Here is a 14,902-nt window from a genome sequence, read left to right as displayed (position 1 = left end):
TGGATGTGTGAAGCAGGGACCTCAGTGAAGTGCCTGGAGTCTTTTGAGAAAATGGTTTAGATGCACCAGACTCCCCAGCCTGTGTGTGGGAAGGAGAGCAGATTGTCTCAGTGATTGTGGAACTTTCACGGAGTGGAAAACTGCAGAAAGGCTCTGGCCTCACAGAAAGCTGAGATATTTCTGTACTCAGTGGGATGGTACATAACTCTGAACCTGGATCTTCAAGTTTCCTGGGAGTCCTTTTAGGTGTTCGAGGTAACGGATCTAACTGCACCTGAATTTCGTTTGTGAGGATTTGCCTTCGAGCACTACCTGGAGATGCTAATTTTAAGAGGTATCTCAAGGAACGTCTTGGAGTCTGAAGTTCTGTAAAACACCTTTCTTGGATGGCAGAGGGGGAAGAAGAAGCAGTTGGGTTTGAATCTGTTGGAGGTAATTTTGAGGCTTTAAGCACTGCAAACCCTTCACGTTTTGGTGTTTGCAAGCCAGACTGTTTGCAAGGAGGGGAAAGTGTTTGTGCTGCACAACAGGCCTCAGCAGTTACTTGCAGTAAGTGAACCCTCTTGCTCTCACTTAGCACAGATGGAGACTTGACCCTTTGTGAAGGATGAGAAAAGTACTTTCCCAAACATTTAGCTACAGTCTGCTTAGCTGCTGGACTTCTGCCAGCTGTCTTCTCCAGCTTCTGTGGCGTCCTGTGGGCAATGCGAGGCGATCTCCTTGGGAGCTTACTGGCAGAATTCAGTGGCTTCTGGGCAAATTTATGAGGTGTCTTCCTAGGAGTCTGCAGGGGAAAATTAAATTAAAGAATTTAATTTAATCATCTACTCATTTTCATATTTACTTCCCAAGATTTGAAAAACAAAAAACCCATTGGATTAGACTTAAAGAACACTACATTTAAGATGCATAGGTCTGACTAAACATTAATAGAAAACAAGGATGGGAAGAAAGAGGTAACTGTTTCTACCTGACATGAGGTGACCTCCTCTAAGTGTAAGGAATCTTTTCTTGTTCTCCTCCTTCCAGGTGAATGCTTCACTGCAGGACTACACATGTCAATGACTGCACCAAAGAAAAACCTCTTGGGAGTCTGGACAGGGGGGCTCTCTGAATGCTGGTTAAGGCCTATAATATGGAACAGTACAATTTAACTAATACAAAGTAACGTGCCACAGTTGTCTGAATCACATCAGATGTGTGGAAAAGTAGTGTAAAAAGCTCATATCCCTGGCATGTGCTTTTCTAGCCAAGTGTTAAAGCTTCATCAGAATTATTGTTATTTCCCATTATGAAATTAATATCCATCTGTAGAAAGAGTGCTCCAATGGTAAAAAAAGGTACAAAATACCTCAGCCTCTTATTCTATTTATAGCTTGTAGCTTTAGATAGTTCTGGTTCATGACTAAGGATTCTAATAAGTAGAATATAAAGAACTAAGTGTCACCATTTTTAGCTGATAATCCTACTGAGAAAGCCCGCAAAGAAGATCCCATCCGTCATTGCTTTATGCTGCCACAGAGTAGACTGAAAGTAAGCTATAGGATTTCTGTCCCATATTTTACAAGGATTTCACTGCATGTAAGGAATGCAGACTGACAATCAGTGGTATTCTGTTAGATGAGCCTGACTGGTTTGTTAAGTTGGCAGTGAATTCAAAATAGCTGCCTTACCATCCTCAAAATTCAGATTACCAATTAAAAAAAATAATTACTGAGGATGAATTTCTGTCTACAGAAGATATTACATGACAGCTCTTAGCTTCTTACAGTCTCTTGTAGAGCCAAATCAAATCAAACTCAGAGCTATCCATGCCAGCTTTTCAGATCAGCAGTATCAGTCTGCTCAAATCCCACTCAGTACCTTCTACATCCTGCAGTTTACAGCTCTCCTTTTCTTGTCTCTGGCAGAGGTGCTCTGAATTTTTTGAGCTGGGCTGTGTAGTGGAATAGAAAGCACCAGAGCAGGTCCTATTCAAAGACAGCTGTTTGATGCGTGGACTTCTTCTCAAACCTGCTTCTGCAAAGGCAAGGACATTGGAGATTGAGCCTTCTTTCTCCCTCAACAATGGGTACATCATCAGGAACAGTTCCCAACTGCAAGGAACATACTCTCAGAATAAACTTCTCTACAGATACCTATCTCACCCAGCAAGGCAAGCAGGTGAAGAAAAGGTTCAGCTTTCTTGAGAATTTGGAATATTTATGCATACCAATCTTCTTCTAAATTATGATGCCCCCTCCTCTAAGTCATGTTTACACTCATTCCTCTTTAGCAATTAAATGGAAAGGAATGCTAGAAAAGCCATGTTCAATGCAAGTTACATCCAGGTTAAAAGATGGGTTAATACTCTTGTCTCTTTCTGCTACCAATTTCATTTTCCTCCTTGCCCAGACATGCTGGCTTTTTCTTCCCTTCTGGGGATAAGGAACAGCAGTAGCCAACATAAGAGACGCTCCCCAGAGCCAAGTGGCTGTCTGTTACAGCAGAAATCAGAGCAGGGTCACAGCACAACATGGTGAAGTTACATTAAAAATAAGCATGTGCTGGTTTGACAGTAATTATAGCAGCTCGGAATCTTGTTCACCCTTCAAGTCCTTCATGTTTTTTCATTTAACAGACTTACTATCTACCTCTCTTTCTTAACCTCTACTGTACAGAGCTGTTAAAGCAATGAGCAGCAAGTGGTTCTCTCAGAGGCAGCTGTGCTCCACCAACAGAACAGTACAACACTTTTGGGCTGACTTCTCATAAATTAACTAAATCAAAGCACACTCGTCTTACGAGCTATGACACAGCCAAACCACCTTTAATGAAAAATCAGTGCTTACCATATATGGCCTTCTCTGGAGATTCTTCTACAACACCAGTGTCACAACCTGGATCAGAAGACCTTGAGAAACAACAGACATTTTGGGCTTAGCATACTAAGCACATTTACAGGAACACAACTTGCACAGAGACTGAAAAGCAGTACTCTATTCTACACCAATATATTGCTTTGTGGGCTACTCTAAGTGAGCAGTTAGTGAGCACTTCACCTCCTATTAACATGTAATTGAGTATGGGTAGCTCCCTAGCTGTACAGGTAACAGTTCTACATGAAAGAAAATGCTACAATTCAGCCTGGAGCCCACAAGATACAGCAGGAACCTTTTCTGAAGAAGCCCTGGAATCAGCAACTCAACCCAGACAGACATTAGCTGCAGGAATTAAAGCAGCCTGACTTACATGATGAAGCAAGCAGTATTTCCCCCAGTGGCATTTAGCCTCCACTGGTTCCCTTGCTGCCTTAAGTGAAGATGATCTTCGACCACAACAATACCTGATAATTCTGCTCATAGCCACTAATTAGACATCCATTAATTAGACACCCAATACTTACTGAAAAATTCAGAAGGAACTCACCGGCCTTTGATCTGCTTGTGTAGGAGTCTCCTGGACACCTGCTTATGTAGTGGTGTTTCTGCAACTCTCCTGGTCAGTAACTTGCGATGATCTAAAAATCATGCAAGATGTGTAACATCCCACAATTAATAAGCACTTGGAACAAACAAATAAATAAATAAATACAGTTTCATACAGGCTTCAGCTTAAGAATGACAGTCAATATAGAACCATTGTGCTGTCTCCCAGCACTCACAAGCTATCATTATTTCAGTCCAGTGTCTACGCCTCCTTCCCACTCCCTCAATATTATTAATAGTACCATGTCAGACACAGTTAACCTACTGAGATAACTTTCATTCTTCATCTTTATTTCACAGGTCCTTTTTCAACCAAGCATTTTAATTTTCTTTATATGTAAAGAGTTCAGTAAAAAACAGGTTTCAGCTTCAATACCATCATTATTCAATCCCCAAGCACCACAGCGATGACCCCCTCCTTTATTAAAAACAGATCCTAATTGTTTCATAGAACTAAGAATGCAAAAATAGGAATTTTAGCAAAAGCTCTTCCACAACAATCTTACATGTGCAAGTCATAGCCTACCTTTGTTGCCCTCACTGGTGCATTTGTATTTTAGGCCTTCCACAGCAGATACTGACTGGCTTCTAAGCATCTTTTTCAGTGACCTTTTTGATGGTGGAGGTATCTCTTCATTGAAGAGATTCCTCCTTACCTTTGTAACCTCTGTGAGGCAAGAAAAGCAAGAAAAGATCAGATTACAAGGAAAAGCAGAAGAAAAAAAAAAAAGAAAGAAAGGAAAATCATACAAAGTTAATTTTGCCAGGCCACTAGGGATAGGAACAATTTACCAGCATGGAAAGACAACTTTTTAGAGGCTACAAAGCTTTGAAAAGTTGTTTTTTCTGCTACTGGAACATGTCCTCCTCTAAATCCATTCCAGCCTTCTCTCCTGAATTTCTATTATTTGCATTATTCCAGCAATAAACTACAAGCAGATGCCATAGCAGAAAAAGCAGACAGTCAGTGTGTCCCATGTGGAACATTAGGTGTACTACAAAATCTCAACCAAAGCACATCTTGGTTCAGAGAAAACACGTGAGATTTATTTTTATTAAGTATTTGTGGGGATATATCCTATTTTCAGATATAGTTCATTCTTGTCCCCATTTTCTTTCCAGGACAGCGAAGACGGAAATAATTTCAAGAGTCAAGGTTTTCTTTTGAGGACACAGAATTTAAGTTTTCTGCATATGAGTACACAGAATATCGCGTATTTTTTTCCCCCTCAAAGTTTTTGCACAACTCAGCAAAACTTCCTTCACATTTCCAGCATGCCTCAGCATAATTTCATCATGGCTCAGTAAAATTTACAGGGACAACATGTGCTGAAGATGCACCTTTCCATGAACAAGCCAGAAGTCAATATACCTTGCACTGCCTCTTTCTGCAACAAAGGTACCTGCTGGGACTTCTCAGTGGCAAGGTAAGAACGCAAGTTCTCCTGAAACAAATGAGAAATCAGCCTCAGCAGCAGTGCAATGTTATGTTTAAGTATGAATATTAACTGTAAGCTCTGAACCACACATTATTTCAGTTTCTCCTTTGAAACAATTTGATCTCTGTACAGCTGCTACAGGGCACACTTACTAAGGGAATACAGAGCAAGAGTTTTTGCAGTCAAGCATCGCAACTCATACACAGTCCTTCCGGAAGAGTTTTACCTTTCTGATGGGATTCTTGGCTACCTTGGGAATCTCAATTTGACGCAAGTTCTGTGGTGCTTCTGTCATGCTCCTGTGTCTGGCTAACACATTATTCCTTTAGAAGACAAACAAAAGTTAAAATAAGATCAGAAGCACAGTTATCAACCTACTGACAATTAAACTCAGGTTTGACTCGAGACATAGGAAGTGTTTACCTAAACTGAAATTGCAAACTGCATTGATAACTCACTTACTATACTAAGATATGACTTGCAATATAAAAAGCTATTCCTATCTAAGGTTGGTATTGGAACTCATTCACAATTTGCTAATATGAACACAGAATCCCCAACACAGAGATCTCCAGTAAATCACTTTTAACAATATAGGTCAGCTACTGCACAGCATAACTTGCTTTTCCTCTCCTGGACAATGCTCCTGAACTCTACTTTTGCATAAGAATCAAATACAGAACCGAGACTGTATTTTTATAGCCAACAAAAAGCTGCCTCCTGTTCGGAATTATTACCTTCTCTTTTTGGCAGATCTGGTGCGCAGCTCCTCCAGCTGATCACTCTCACTGCAAACAGCGCTGGGAGTTAAGACAGATGATAAAGAGGGTGGAAGGCCTGGAGATTTGCTATCCAGAGTCATGGAGTCATCACTGAAGAAGTCTGAAGGCAGAACAGATGCCAGCTTCGGAGGTATTTGTGTACCCAGACCATAATAAATATCTCCAAGGGTCTTCGGTATAGAATTCATATACCTGGAGCATCAGAGAGAACCCACATCAAATACACCCCTCCTCAAAACTGTTGGTATTTCAATCCCAAGGTTTGAGCTAAATCCTTGTTCTTACATGTCAATTTAAAAACAAACAACAAATTGAATATCAACTGGGTTTTTTAATTAGTTTACTTGCTTATCAGCTACTTTTTCTTTAATCAAGAGATAAGAAACAGAACACATGTAAATTTCTGGGTATTACAAAGATGCAGTAATCAAAGCTATTGATTGCTGTCTACTCACAGACAACATCCAACCCAAACCACAGTCCCCAGCAACACGTAAGTCATGCTAAAGAACTTACAATTCTAATATTTCCTCTAGAAACTTTGTAAGATAGGCTGGGTCTTCAGTCAGACATAAAATGCGCAGCATATCTGTCATCTGGAAGAGAAAGTCAGGTGGGAAAATGGATTAAGGTGTGACAGCTGCAGCACCAGATATTTTAGCAAAGAATATAAAGTGTTAGTGTAAAATCAAAGGAAAAGCAGTTTCCAGGTCTGCATTTCCAGTGCCATGCAGAAACACAACCTGGTTTATACTTTACTTGCCTCTTCTAACAGCTGCTCCATTTCCTCAGCGTTGCTTTGCAGCGAAGGGCACTGAAGGCACAACTCAAGGCGCAGAAATACCTGAAGTCGGCACCTAAGAAAACAAGTAATTATCCACCACCTCTTTTTCTAATGGAAACAGCATATTTACTGCAAAAGGTGTGCTCAAAAAAAGCAATGGGAAGGGAAGTGGTTCCTTTTGACAGCAAAATTTAGTTAGCATTTCATTTTGGTGGCAAGGGAGATGTCTCATTCCAGATACAGGCTGCAGTGCTTATCACACAGCATGGGTATATCTGCATTTAATGAAACGGTTTTACTGCAACCAGAGATTCTCCTTGAAACATGTGCCCCATGGAAATACTTTTCCAGTTGTACAAAAAAGCCACCATTAAAAACTGCTAACCAACTCCACAGTATCTCAGAAGGTGAAGTAAATACAGTGTCTCATACTCTCTGACTTTGGTCTCCTTCTGTGAGCCCTGCTGTTGTCTGAGCATTTTGCTGGTCTTCAGGAGATGGTTTCTGACTCTTTCCACACAGGCCACCTGCAGACACATAATGACAGCAAGAACTTCAACTCTGTTCCCTGTCTGAAGGGCAGGTTCCTCCCTTGTCCCCCAGTTATCCCCCCAACCCAATACATTCTTTTGGATGTAGTTCAGTTTTTTCCTTTTCTTTCAAGGAAAGGAATTACTTTTCAGTAGCACAGTTATGATGAGACAGAACAGCTTAGAGCTTGAAATCACAGAGGTTTCTTGCTCACAGCTTCAGGCCTTCTTCACTCTGGATTTGTCTCTCACGGTATTTTTGTTCAATTAATCACAGGTTTACCAGTTTTGGTTTCAGATTGTTGTAAGCCTGTAAATAGTGCTAAAGATTTTAAGAAATACCTTGAACGATTTCTCTTTGCTGGCAAAGCCAGGCCTAGATTTGCCACGTAATGGAAAAACAAAAGATGCACCTTCTTTACAATACAGTTTGCAAGAATGTATTTTTAAAAATACTGTCTTTGAAATTAGAATTTTTAAGGAGGCCAATATAAAGAAAAGACGTCTTGCAACGTTTAGCAAAGTTGTAAACTGATAACTGAACTGATTTTCCTACGTTCTTTACAACCATCCACAGTTTTTCACTATTGAGTCCTCACAGATAGAAGCAGTCAGTGATCAGGGTGCAACTGCACATAAAACTTCAGAGAACATGAAGGAAAGGTAGCCCAAAACAGTAAAAATTCTGACTTCCAGATCAGTAACAACCTCGCTCACACGCTCTTACCTACCTCTTTCTCTTTGGCATCTTGTATTTTCAAGAACCTTTTAATGGCCATGATCATATTCTGGGCACGTGCAGGTGAGGGAATTCCCTCAGCAACAGCCTTCTGGTAGCTCGCAGTCAGGTGGGACTGCAGCTCCTCCTCTGTTTGGAAGTCTGCAAGGAAATGGTCTACATTAACAAAATGCCTGTTCCCCACACCTCACCGATAAAATACTCACCCCAGCTGAAGTGGGGAACAGAGGAAGTAATAAATATTTTCTCCAGCAAGGACACATCCAGACCACAGAACACTAACAGAAGCAGTCCCAGGTCCAGGCCCTTGACATACTACAAGCTAAATCAATTCTATAATCAACAAAGTTTGCTTAAGGTCAGCAAACTTTTAGGCTACTGTAGCAGTCAAGAAATGCCCTTTATTTCCACCTAATTAGTAAACAGGACTACATTTCCAGTTACATGTTGATGGGTGCTTCCCTCTATTTTTTTTGGTTAAAAAAATAAAGAAGTAAATCCTTATTGCTTTTTTCAGATGGATATAAGGCAAGAAACTAACCCCAGAAGCAGCTGTAACACTAGTTTGTAAAGAGACAGAAACAAAATGGGGTAAAGATGGGAAAAAAATGTCTACTGTTTGCCATGCTGAAGATACAGAAACCCAAACACTGATCTGCTCCTTGGCACTGAATACTCCATTATTCTCTGCTCTCCCTTCCATAAAAATCCTGCATGGACTCCTGTATCAGGATATCAAGAGTTCATATGGGATGTATCAAGACAGAAAGATAACAGGACTTAACACACACCAATTGATATTTTAAGTGCCTTTTCCTTTCCTTCCACCTTTTCATCCAATCTTTTTGCTGAAAGCTTCTGTGGAACCTTCTCGTTCACTGCTGGTGGCACAGCATCAGGTTGAAACTTCTGAGCTTTTACATTCAGTCTTGCTACATTGAGCATCTGCAGGGATCTGGACATGGTCTTCATCTTCTGCCTGACTGGAGTTCGGGGAACTCCACCTGCAATGCCACAAAAAAGTGTTCTACCATCAGGCATGCTGGGACAGGAACTCCATCCAAGGTAGAGCACAACACTAAACTCTGTAACTGTGAAGTGAAATTAGTAACCTCCTAGAGGAAAGTGTGGCCCCAAAGGTTCACATTTCTTCATGAAATGAGCATACAGGCAGCACAGTAGGCAGCTGCTTCTCCAAATAAAAAGCAGGTGCACATTGCTCTGCATAAGAACTTAGGTAGATTTAATAAAATTTATATATATAGGAGGCAATCTTATGTCACAGAAATAGAAACAGCTGACAGAGTAGGACTTGCAGATACATGAGGCTAGGGTAAAGTCAACTATGGTTAATGTAGAGAAATGCAATGATTAAACTCTTCTAGAAGAAAGTGTTCTATTTCTCTAATTAGAACAAAATTGAGAGGTTGCAATATTTACTAGTAGTTGTAGCAGTCCCTGTTTCAACAGCTAATTAAACTGCAGAGCTCTGCATGCTGCTTTTAACAGCTTTGTCAGTCACTGCACAGCCTTGAATTACAGTAATTCAAGTTCTACTATAGGACAAACCTAATACTTAGTAGATAAATGAGACTGTCCCTAAATAAAATAATCCAAAGCATGCTACTACTTAAGAGTACATATCTCTGCAGTTCATGCATTATCTTTTTTTGACAACATGCACATATAATCCCAAAGTATACATACGTCTTTTTTTGTTATTTCCTGGTCCAGCTGCAGCAGAAGTTTCACTGAATTTTCTCTGGTACAGCTCAGATAGACTTTCTGAGAGCTCCACATCAGACTGGTCTGCATCATCCTTCCTGTTAGCACAAGGAGCCTGCAGGAGCCTATATGAAAGAACACTACAGTTATCAAAAAAAGGTGGGAATAGGAGGTGTATCCCTTCTTCCCTGTGAACAGAAACAAGGTTTTTCTAGGTTCCACTCTGCAGCAATACAATGCAAGTAGCACACACTAGTAACTCTTCCAGCACCTGTTCCCCAACACACTTAGGAGATGCGAAAAACCCAAACCACCCTCTTAGAAGGGTCATGGCAAGCTGGAAACAAGCATTACATTAATGTACAATGGATATGGCACTGACCTGTACCACAAAACTAAATCAGCAGCTTTGTGCTTTCTAAACTACCCTGCATTAGACTCTCTTGTTTCATTCAGCAAGCTCTTTGAAGAAAGCAAGCTCATTCATTCCAAATAAATACCAACTGTGAGAACACAACCACATCTTCAGTATCTTGCACTGGATCCTACCATGCCATAAAAGCTCAAGTCTGTAATTTCCCAAGTAGCTTAAGGTCATTTTAAGTGACCTGTATAACTCTTGAAACTACCAAGATTTTGATCCACACAAACTGATACCCAAACAACCTGTTCCCATTTTCTTTTGTCTATACACCAAGATTTAAGCCAACAGTAAACTGAGTACAGAAATAAAAGCACTACTAATTAAGAGGCACTTAATTATAGAACTCTAAGCAATGCTACAGCCATACTCCTTTAACTGGAAGCAGAAATCCTTGATTACTACTCAGAGACATTCAGAAAAATACCTGAATGACTCCATCAGATCCGAGCTTGCTCCACAAGCATTTGATGCAGGATACCATGCTTCCAGCACTGAAGGATGCCAGGCCCCTGTGTGGGACAGTTCCCGCTGGACCCACTCTGGCACTGGAGTTTCTTCTCCTGTAAGCAGACACACACATACATAAAAATTAGAAAAGCTGAACGAAGTGGCAGAAGGTCCCAGGCTTCAGAGAGGCTCTAAAGCAGAGGTTCCCAAACCTTTGATCCTGGAAAGGCATTTTCATTGCTAATACATCAGAAGATGAAAGATTCACTCAAACACAAAACACACGAGTAAAAGCAGCCTTCTTGCTGCCGTCCCACCCAAAGGCTTTCCTGGCCAGGGATAGCCCATGTGACACATTTTAGGAAGCCTCCTTCTGAAAACATGGCCCCAGGCACATGTAGCTGTGCTTTAGCTGCAAGCTAATGGAAACTAACACTCTGCCAGAAAGCTACACCCCTGCAGATTTCTTTCTGTGTCACATCACAAGGCCTCAGCTACAGATGACACAATGAACAAGTCCCAAAAATGAGACTCCTCAAGGACAAAATCATTAACCTTAGATTTTTTCCACTGCAGATCTGGAGATGATCAAAAGATGGCAAGTTTTACATTTCCTGACACCTACCCAGACTGGCCAGAGAATTTTCCACTGACATGTCAATTTTACTCAACACACTATTCACAATCTCTGGCAGGTGAGTAGCACAGTCTTGGGAAGAGTCTTCCACTACAGCTCTTTCAAGGCTGCATCCCTGAACTTCAGCAGTCTTCTCAGGACCAAGCACAGTCAGAACTGCAGTATCCTCAGAAAGTGGTGACAGAACAGCAGTGCAGGGGCACCAAGTTTTAGACAGAGATACCTCAGCAACCTGCATTTTAAAAGAAAAAAAAAAAAGGGGAAAAGCGAAGAGTTTACATTATCTGGAAATACAGAGCCCTAAGGAGCACAGATACTTTACAAGCAGGTTGTAGAGTCACATGATCTCAATGAAAATGTTCTGAATTTAGCTTCAAATGAACAATTTGCAGTGCAGCTTTTATTACTATTATTGTCTTCCCAACATGATACTGCCACCCTTTTTGTCACAGCTCATTTCAGAGCAGATATTAGCTTAAGGCAAAGAGGAAGATTTACCATGTGCAGTCCTTCAGCCACTAGACTCCTCAACAGCTGATGAAACAGAGATGTGTTACATTCTCCCTGCTCAGCCTGTGAGCTCTGCAGTATCCAGCTCTCTGTGAAGAAGTGGCCAGCCTGTGCCAAGCTCCAACCTGTCAAGCTTCCCTTCAGGAAGATGCTGACTGGAGACTGCAGGTGTCTTTGGCTCATGGCAAGAGGTTCCAAGATCACGGCACAGCTTTCCTGCTTCTTCCCTCCTGTGCAAGGATAGGATAAAAACAAAAGTCTGAAAGCAAGTAAAAAAGGTTTTTCCATCTAGGTGAAGAGACAAGTTCAATGTAAAAAAGTTAGGTCCAAGATTAAATAAGGAATATATTCTGCAGTAAGTGTGTTACAGAACTGACCTCCTTCCCAAGCTCTCAAGGAGCTGAGTGCATGGAAGGACCACTAAAGAAAGACCCCACCCATACTGCATGCTGCTTTAAAGCTGATCTGTTTTATTTTGAAGGGGCTTTTAATCTGTGGGGTTTTTTTAGATAAACTGAATAATCGTATGAGAAAAGGGAGTACACCTCTATAAGGTGGGACCAGCAAAGAGCTCTTCATCCAAACTTCTAGGAGCATGGAAAACTGAAGAGGCTAAATCAGAAATAGAGCACAAGCAGAACTTTAACAAAAAAAACCACCTAGGCTTTTAAATATCCGAAGTTACTTCTACACATATTATTCAAAGGGAAGCTCATCAAGGACCCTGCATGAGAGATCAGTTACTATCATATATATCTATATTTTTCTTTCTTTTTTTTTTTATTACCAGGCATGCTGAGAAACAACGTTCCTTCTTGCTGGGGAAACACTGATCGATACACGGATGGCCTCGAGAACAAGCAGTTCAAAGTCGCATCCAGCGGCAGAAGCGTGGTCCAAGGCACAGCCTGTGGCACTGGGAACCTGGAGTCCCCAAGGAAGCCAGCAGCAACATCTGCCCTAGGGTGACTCAAACAGTGCACCAAGGTTTCAGCTGGCAAAATGGTGCCTCCCATCTGACAAATCACTTCAAACATTGTCCAGTAGCCCCCATGATCCGGGCATTCGATCAGCTGAAATAAAAGTAAGAGAGGTCTCAAGTTAAGGTTGGCAGTGAGAGAACTTCCATGTAAACAAATAAAGACTGCACGTTTTCAGAAAAGCTGGTATAGGAAACCTATCCAAAGCATCTAAACACGGTGCTTCCTGGGAGTTTTTATGGACTTTATCAGCCTTCACAGGAACGTAGCAAAGCTTATACTATTCCCAGTGATCTAAAAGCTAGCAATATTTTCAAGCTCTTTTTTTTTTTAAATCTGGTGTCTACACACCTGAACTATCAGGCTGCTTATCCGCAATTCTGAACAACTGTAACACCCCCCTAACTCAAAGCACAAGACATCTCATCAATAAACACTGCACAGCTACTCCACTGCAGATGTATCTCAGCCTCCAGGTGGATAATTCCGTTCCAGATTTCAGTCCCTTGCTGAAGATTGTGCGGCAGTAAGTGAACCTTGGCGCGCTTCCCTACCACCCAAAGATTACTTATGCCAGAAAGTAGCGTGGCAGATGTCCCGCTAGTGCTCCCAGCTGAAAGCTATGCGGTGTAACCTCGTTACCTGAGCCCAGTCGGCAGTGTCCACCCAGAACAGGGTGATTTTCTGCTCCGTAAGCAACTCCTGGACACTCTTGGGCAGGAGTTTCTCCGCCAGCTCCTGCGCCGTGGGCGGCTCTCCAGGGGAGGAGGGGGCATCGTTCCCGGACACGAACTGCCGGAGCTCCCTCCGCGAGTGCGGGCAGGGGGAGAAAAGGAACACGGCGTTCACGAAGCCCTCGGGCGGCGCCTCCGGGGGCTCTCGGGCAGCCAGCCCCGTCCTGCGGCTCCTGCGGGGCGGCTTGGCGGGGGACGCGATCTCCGGGCGGTCCCACTGGAAGTCGAGCAGCGTCTCCTTGAGCCCGCTGTGCGTGAGGGCAGCGCGCGGCGCGGGGCCGGGCAAGGCGGCGGGGGCCCGCGCCCCGAGCCGCTCCGCCAGCTCCTCCTCGAACCGCTCCCAGGCGCGGGGCCCCGGCGGGCGGAACCCGCCGCCCCGCGAGGCGCCGCCGCGGCCGCCGAGCGAGTCGAAGAAGCGGAAGGCCCAGCGGAGGCGGGAGAGGCCGAAGCGGCAGCCCAGGAGGGCGAGAAGGCGGAGGGCGCCGCGCTGGAGCCGCTCGCGGCGCGCGGGGCCGGCGGTGTCCAGCAGGAACACGGCGCTGTGCGAGCACGACATGGCGCAGCCTCCTCACGCCGCCGCCGCCATCGCCCGCCCGGTACGGCCGCTCGCGCCCTCGCCCCGCGCGCGCCCCCATTGGCTGCCGCCGAGCACGAGCCACGCCCACTTCCCGCGCCTCCCTCTCCCATTGGCGGACAGCGGAGAGCTGGAGGGCGGAGCCGCGCGGCGGCGAGACGGGTGCTCGCCGCTGATTGGCCGGCCGCGCGGCGAGCGCAGCCAATCCCATTGGCGGGGGCCGAAGACGGAGCGGGGGGGCGGGGCCAGCGCGCGGACCGAGCCGATTGGCCGCCGCCACCGGTTTAAAATTTAAAGCCGGCGGGGCGCGCGTAGCGGTGACGTCACCGTGTGCGAGGGTATGACGTCACCGGGGCGGGCGGGGAAACCCGCGGAGCGAGCGGCCGTGGCCGCGCTCGCCGGGCACCGGCCGCGACCCCGGGGCTGAGCCCCGGCCCCATCCTGCCCACCCTGCACCCGGGCAGGCTCCTCTAGTGCCGCTAGAGGTCTGCGTCCGTCCGCACAACGGCACCTCCCCATCCCCGCTACCGCCCGCGGGCAGGAGGGACAGGGACAGCGGCACACAGAGCCTGCCTGGAGGGTCCTGCCGGTACGGCATCCTCCTCCCCGAGCCTCCCTGGAGGGCAGCAAAGACAGCCCAGGGCCTGAATGGATGAAATTCAAATTCAGATTACATATTAGAAAAAAAAAATGTAGTGTTCGGGTGGTCAGGCATTGAAACAGGTTGCTCAGGGAAGTGGTGGAGAGAGCATCCCCGGAGGTGTTCAAGAGGCATCTGGATCTGACGCTGGGTGATGTGGTTTAGGAGTTACAGTGATGGTTGGACTTGATTGTAAAGGTCTCTTCAACCCTGATGGTTCTGTGAAAAAGTGTAGGGTCAGAGCACCCGGACAGGGGCTGACACTTGTGGAGGACAAAGACCCTGGGTCGTCATCAGCTGCCCTGGCCAGGATCATCTCCTCCCTGCAGGGCTTGAAGCACATCTTGCCCCATGGTGTTGGTGGTTAAGGTGTGATCACACTGGGTAAGGGCAGAGGAATCCCCAATGAGCAGAGCCACCCAGCTGCCCGCTCCACCCTCGCCTCCAGAGCTTGAATGCCCCAGCCCAAACCAGTGTCACCAGCAGCCAG

General features: G+C 44.6%; 1 protein-coding gene across 1 annotated transcript; it reads right to left on the bottom strand.

The window, feature by feature from the left end:
* Positions 1 to 4: 4 nt before the first annotated feature.
* On the bottom strand, positions 5 to 13,802 carry LOC121673141 (treslin-like; the record flags this gene model as incomplete). Its single annotated transcript, XM_042046209.1, has 20 exons — positions 13,107 to 13,802; positions 12,272 to 12,557; positions 11,473 to 11,714; positions 10,963 to 11,206; positions 10,315 to 10,450; positions 9,449 to 9,591; positions 8,533 to 8,745; positions 7,734 to 7,882; positions 6,905 to 6,999; positions 6,452 to 6,545; positions 6,205 to 6,284; positions 5,644 to 5,880; positions 5,133 to 5,229; positions 4,840 to 4,912; positions 3,994 to 4,134; positions 3,409 to 3,499; positions 2,832 to 2,893; positions 1,864 to 2,019; positions 971 to 1,128; positions 5 to 784 (listed from the first exon to the last, which is right to left on the bottom strand). Coding segments are annotated over exons 1-20 (4,125 nt in total), but the record flags the coding sequence as incomplete, so codon positions are not given.
* Between the last annotated feature and the right edge of the window lie 1,100 nt (positions 13,803 to 14,902).

The sequence above is a fragment of the Corvus kubaryi genome, unplaced genomic scaffold, assembly GCF_017639235.1.
Source record: "Corvus kubaryi isolate FWS band 111438036 unplaced genomic scaffold, C.kubaryi_AGA036_p1.0 65243, whole genome shotgun sequence".
NCBI lineage: Eukaryota > Metazoa > Chordata > Aves > Passeriformes > Corvidae > Corvus > Corvus kubaryi.
This window is presented reverse-complemented; position numbering and strand designations above follow the sequence as displayed.